The sequence below is a fragment of the Gekko japonicus genome, unplaced genomic scaffold (genome assembly GCF_001447785.1).
Source record: "Gekko japonicus isolate JY-2015 unplaced genomic scaffold, Gekko_japonicus_V1.1 scaffold465, whole genome shotgun sequence".
Classification (NCBI taxonomy): Eukaryota; Metazoa; Chordata; class Lepidosauria; order Squamata; family Gekkonidae; genus Gekko; species Gekko japonicus.
The window spans coordinates 908,289-914,288 of NW_015159724.1; the positions used below are offsets into that span (position 1 = coordinate 908,289).

The 6,000-nt window shown below is 41.2% G+C and overlaps 1 protein-coding gene across 1 annotated transcript in view; it reads left to right on the forward strand.

Moving 5' to 3' along the window:
- SNTG2 (syntrophin gamma 2) overlaps nt 1-6,000 on the forward strand; it is a 321,822-nt gene that overhangs the window by 303,270 nt on the left and 12,552 nt on the right. Inside the window, exon 15 of the mRNA XM_015422984.1 lies at nt 1,463-1,555. Within this exon, the coding sequence (XP_015278470.1) occupies nt 1,463-1,555 (93 nt within the window). The remainder of the gene's footprint in view (nt 1-1,462; nt 1,556-6,000) is intronic.

The following is a 6,000-nucleotide window of genomic DNA, read 5'->3' on the forward strand; positions in this document are numbered from 1 at the left end:
TTGCGTGCGCGCGCATGTGCCAGGAGCCAAGCTGGAGTCCCCCGCCGGTAAGGTAGGTTGCACTTGGCAACCTTAACAGCTCTTCCCATGGCGACCAGCAACACCTAAAACAGAAACTAGGTTAACCAGAGAACAACAAAAGAGCACTCAGGCTCATAACAGCATGCTCCCTCCTGTTATACAAACTGAAGGAGCAGCTCAAACTTTGCAGGTCCGGACATACGTCTTATAATGTGCTGACCTCCACCTGCCAATTCTTTGAATGTCAGGCCCCTGATACCTCATAGCTGCAGCAGTGGAAGCCGCCCCAATTCTAAAAGAATGAGTGCCAAATTGGAAATTACCAAGGCCCAAAGCTACCAGAGCCCTCTTGGTAATTGCCCAAAATTGAAATTTTGTCAATGGCGATCCATCCTTATGAAGAAATAGGAGACCTGCACTCCCCCCTCCCCCCAGGGCCAAATAGGAACTGAGTGCCGTGACCGGACAAAGGTCCAAATCAGAACAAGGACCCACTGATATCACGACCCCATTTCGTAATTGGTCCGTCTTGGGATGCCTAACTGTAATTTGCAGCCTATTCCCACTGCTTTGCAGCCTATTCATTCTTCTACTTTTTGAAATTATGCTTCATTATGTCCAACAAAATTAGGGGTTTTAACGTGGGGTGTTTGTCAGCGGGGAAAAGGGGTTTTTTCCTGTCAATCTGTATGCTAATAATCATGTATGTAAAGTGCTGTCAAGTCACAGCCAACTTATGGTGACCCCAGCAAGGGTCTTTCAAGGCAAGTGAGAAGCAGAGGTGGTTTGCCATTGCCTTCCTCTGCAGGGTCTTCCTTGGTGGTCTCCCTTCCAAGTACCGATCCTGCTTAGCTTCCCAGATCTGATGAGACTGGGCCATGCCATGCCGCCTTCCCTACCCCTAACAATCAAACCCTCTTGAAATTAAATCTGGAGGTAGAAATTATATCTGGAGTTATTGCACTAGGAGAAATACAAGAAAAAGATCACAGTAAATGCTTGTGTTACGTCATACTTATTGTATCCCCATTTGCATTACAATATCTTGTGCAACCAACTTCTTATAATATGTGGAGAAGAAAGTGTTAGGTGTTGTACATGATATTGTACAAGTGTGTTTATATTTCTGGTTGTGCATTACTAGATCCAAGTCATAGACTACAACAAACTTTCTAAAATTTTGTTGTGCATGGGCACACATGCACATTTGCAAGAAGTGTAGTCTCTTTTGTCCATCTTTTATGATTGTGTGTATAGTGCAACAGAAAGGTTGTGGGAGTTTGGGGGACAAGAATGTGTCACAACCCTTGTTGGGTTAAACATAAGGCAATATTAATACATGTCATCTGTTCTTGTTCATATTAGCTTGGAGAATGTCAGCCAAACCAAAAATATGTTATGGCTGCTCATACAATACATTTTATCTTTCTTCTGTTTCCAGTCTAAAACCTATATGTGTAGCTGGCAAGGAGAAAGCTTGTGTTTCACCGTGGACTTTGCTTTGGGATTCACTTGCTTTGACAATAAAACAAAGGTAAGCGGAAAGCAAAAACAAAATCAGAGTGTCTTTTCTGTTATCAAATATTAATGTGGTATAACTTTAGGAGGCTGAAAGATTGCTAGACCTATACTGGTCCAGGGCTCTTTTTGTAGCAGGAACTCTTTTGCATATTAGGCGACACACCCCTAATGTAACCAATCCTCCAAGAGTTTACAGTAGCCCCTGTACACATTAGGGGTGTGCCGCCTAATATGTAGCAGAAAACCTGAGATGAATCTAACCAAACACAGCTTCAAATTAATTTGAAGGCTTATCCTGTGGTTCTGACCATGGCAAAGAAGGTAGTCTTCTAGGTACTTTTGCAGTGGTACAGTCCAGTCCAGTGCAAGAACAATGCCTGACTGTAAATGCAAGGCATTTCTCTGATAAAGCTACACCCATTAACGCCTTATATTCTGTGGAGGAGCCCGGGGGGGGGGGGGGGGGGGGGGCTCTGCTTGCCTGATTTTGTGGAATCAATTTCCATTAGCATTGTTTTAGCCAAAAATAATATCCATGCAATACTCTTAAAATTAATCAAAGGAACACAAATGCATGCATGCTTCAAAATTTATTCCTTTGTTTATTTGCTTCATTTATACCCCACCTTTCTTACTAGCAGGGATCCAAAGCTGCTTACATTGTTCTTCCATTCTCCTTTCATCCTTTATATCTCCAGAACTCTTCATCAGACTGGTTTATTTAAAAAAAGAAGTGGACACATGGTGCCCGATTAATGTTATGAAGAACACAAAAACTTGCAGTGTTATGTGGTTTTGTTTGCTTTTAATAACTTTAATAACATAGGTTTTGGTTTTGGATTTTGTTATGGATCAATGAGTGGTTTGTTGCTATAGGAAACAAACAGAATCTTTGGGGAAGTGTTTCCAGACAGAGGTTCCTGACCTTTGTCCCCGTAAATGCTGAAGACTGATCAAGAAGTGATTCCTCCGATTCTAATCCTCACCATAAATAATATTTTGTAGGGGGAAGAGATGCCTCAGTCTTTATGAAGGAGCTGGTGGTATTCCTTGTCCTTAAAACGCTGAATCTTGATTAGGGCTGCCCAGGCTTGCCGAATTACAACTGGTCTCCAGATGACAGATCAGGGAGTGTGGTCTCCATGGCCCCATAGCCCACTGAGTTCTTTCCCCTCCCCAAACCCCACCCTTCCCAGGCTCCACCCCCCAAACCTTGAGGCATTTCCCAGCCTGGAGTTGGCAAGCCTAATCTTGATCCATCTGACTGACAACTTTACTCCTATTTTTAATCTCAGATATTTGGGCATAATAATCTACAAAACCCTGTTGAAACTACTCTAGGGTTTCTTAAGTGAAACAAATGTCCTTAACCTATATCAATCAGGGTTCAAGCAAGATTGGGAAGACACACTGATTTAGGCTTCAATCCTAAAACCACTTCTCTAGGAATAAGCCCCATTGATTAGACTTCAGTTGGATTCTGAGTTGAACTGTTTAGGATTAAACTGTCAATGGATCTGGTAGACATCCTTGATCTGGAGACTAGTGGTGAAGGAAGGTGCTGGAAACAGTTCTGAACCTCTCAGCAGCTTTTGGATTGAAACCCTTCAGACTCTGGGCTACATGAAGGTCAGTTAGCCACTACTAGCAGGTCTCTGGAGAGGCAGCATAAACATTTTCTAAATACATTTTAAAACTGAACCCCTTCGAGACAGATTTAACATCTCTGAGAGTGTAAATTTTGGGTATGTTGTTATAGGCTTAAAAACCTTTGAAGTAAGTCAGGCTATTTACCCAGCATGAACACGTCTGTCTTGAGTAGGATACTAATGATTAAAAAAAAATAGTTTAAAACACACCAAACATGTAAAATTAAGTTATTTTTAAAAGGTAATGGAAACTTGGCTGCATGTATCAAATAAGACCTTTTCAAACAGATTAAATTAGATTTTAAAACTGTAAATTTGATTTAAGGGGAGAAGGCTTACCTCATATCAAATTAGCCAATATACTTTTAGTCAGAGTGAGAGGATTATTACATCTGCATTACTTTTGTCAATGTTTAATGACAAAACAGAATGCCTGATCAATAAATACTGCTCCAACTAAATCCATTTTTAAAAAAAGAGAAGTGATGAACCATAGCAGGGAGCTCTCATCAATTCTCTAATAGAAAAAGGAATACTTGAAACAAAATTGAGAAAAAAATTCTGCATTTTGACAGTAGAGAAAAGAACAGCAGTTACAAAGATACTGTGAACATACAAAGAAGTTGCCAAGGTTAATGGCAGATACTTGGGGCTATACAAATGCATGTTTACACAGGCATGCATGGTTTTTATCCAAATAAAAATTTCTGTCACCTCCCAGTGGAAGTGCTTTCACCCTCTAAAAAAGTTATGTTTCTGGTTCTGGTTTTGGCCCTTCTGGGAACCAGGAATTCAAAGTTGTTCTAAATAACCATTTCCTAGCTGCAGTCACTCACACTAAATAATCCACTTTCAGATTGGATTTTTACTGTGTAAACTGGCAAAATCCAGTTGGAAAGTGGATTGAAAGATGATTGAAAGTGGATTATTTAGTGTGTGCGACCGCAGCCCCTATGACTTAAAGCCTTAAAAAGGCAAATGTCGCCCTTTCATCTTACAGCACTATTTAAACCCACAACACAGGCTTTTCTGTGTATTTGTTTATATATTAAAAACTTATAAACCATGGTTAGACACTGTCATAGATGCAACGAACATGAAATTGAGTGAGCTTCAGAGGACAGCAGAAGACAGGAGGGCCTGGCGTGACCTGGTCCATGGGGTCGCGAAGAGTCGGACTCGACTGTGCGACTGAACAACAACAACATTTCACAGGAAGTCTACAAAGTAAAGTACAATAAAATAAGGTTTTCCTTTCAGAAGTGAACTATTTATATATATGGATGAGCTTATTCTTCTGTAGATTCACGTGGGTAGCCATGTTGGTCTGAAGGAATAGAACAAAATTTGAGTCCAGCAGCAATTTTAAGATCTACAAAGTTTAATCCTGGGTATAAGCTTTCATGAATACCCAGAATTAAATTTGTGTTGGCCCTAACAGTGCCACTGAATTCAAACTTTGTTCTTATTCTTCTATGACATTCCAACTTTGTTCCTATCTTTACTCCAGGATTTTCCTTCTGATGATTTTCTGCCATATTTTGTGTTGCTTCAAGGGACATAACTGAAACATTAAATAGAGAATCCCCCCCCCCATTGATCCATGTTGACCACAGACAAAGGGGGGAATGGGTTAGATCCAATGGGAACCCTGAGAACTGAGGACCTTAGGAGAAGTGCACCCATATGTTTTAACATAAAAATAACAAAATTCCTTTCAAAATTAGTTGTTTATTGACCGAGGTTTTTTGTGTGTTTTTTTTAAATTACATTTTCAGTGCACCAAGAATTAATGTATGAGTTTCTATCTTTGCTGGTTTGTTTCTATGGTACAGAAGAGCATAATATCTGAAACAAAATAGCTAAGTTAATCAGGTCATGATGGTCAACTAATAACCTTTATGCCTAAAGAGAAAATGAATGGCATGAAAATATTCATTCTGGATCCAAAGGGGAGCATTGGTTTACAGTCATATTCATTGGCATCTCAAGGAGAAGAAAGAAAAAATCTTTTTATGCCCCACTGATTGTCAAAGGATGGATTAAGTTTGCCATAAGGATAAATAATTGTAATGTATTGAAACGATTACATGAATCACCTCATTAGACTCCTATGTTAAGCTTCGAGCCAAGCTAGGGCTCCTCTGACCGAACTTCCTATTGGTTGCTTTGTAACAGCGACCAATCAGAACAGTACTATTCCCTGGGAGGGAAAGACTCCCATTGGTCCTTAACTGAGCAATCTCATTGGTTGTTATTTGTAAATAGGCGTGGCTACATTAGCCCGGTTATGTTTAAAAGGAGCATAGCTCCCACAGTTTGTTGTTCTGGCACCAGAGTTTGCTACTCGGCTACTCGGCTTTTGAACTTCAGCTCCTTGACACTCGGCATTGTTTGACCCTGACTTCGGCTCTGCGCTTCCCTGGCTTCGTTTGATTTATGGACTTCGACTTATGGTATGTTTGATGCTGGCTTTGTAAACTGATTTGGACTTGTTTGAACTGTGCTGCTTGACCTACTCGGCTGAACCTCGGACTGGCTTTGGACTTTGCTTGTTTGCCCCACACCGGCGGAGGCGCCACCAGCTCCGGTGCCCAAGTCTCCCACGATGGCTGGAAGCCAGAAGTTCGAGTGCTTCGAACCCTCCTCAGAAGACTGGGACTCCTACCTATCCAGGTTCGAGTTCCATCTGGAAACGCATGACATTACCGACGAGGCGAAGAAACGAGCATGCCTCCTGAGTTCCTGCGGGAAGGGAACCTTCGACATTGCCAGGTCGTTAATGGCCCCGACAGATATGAAGACTGTC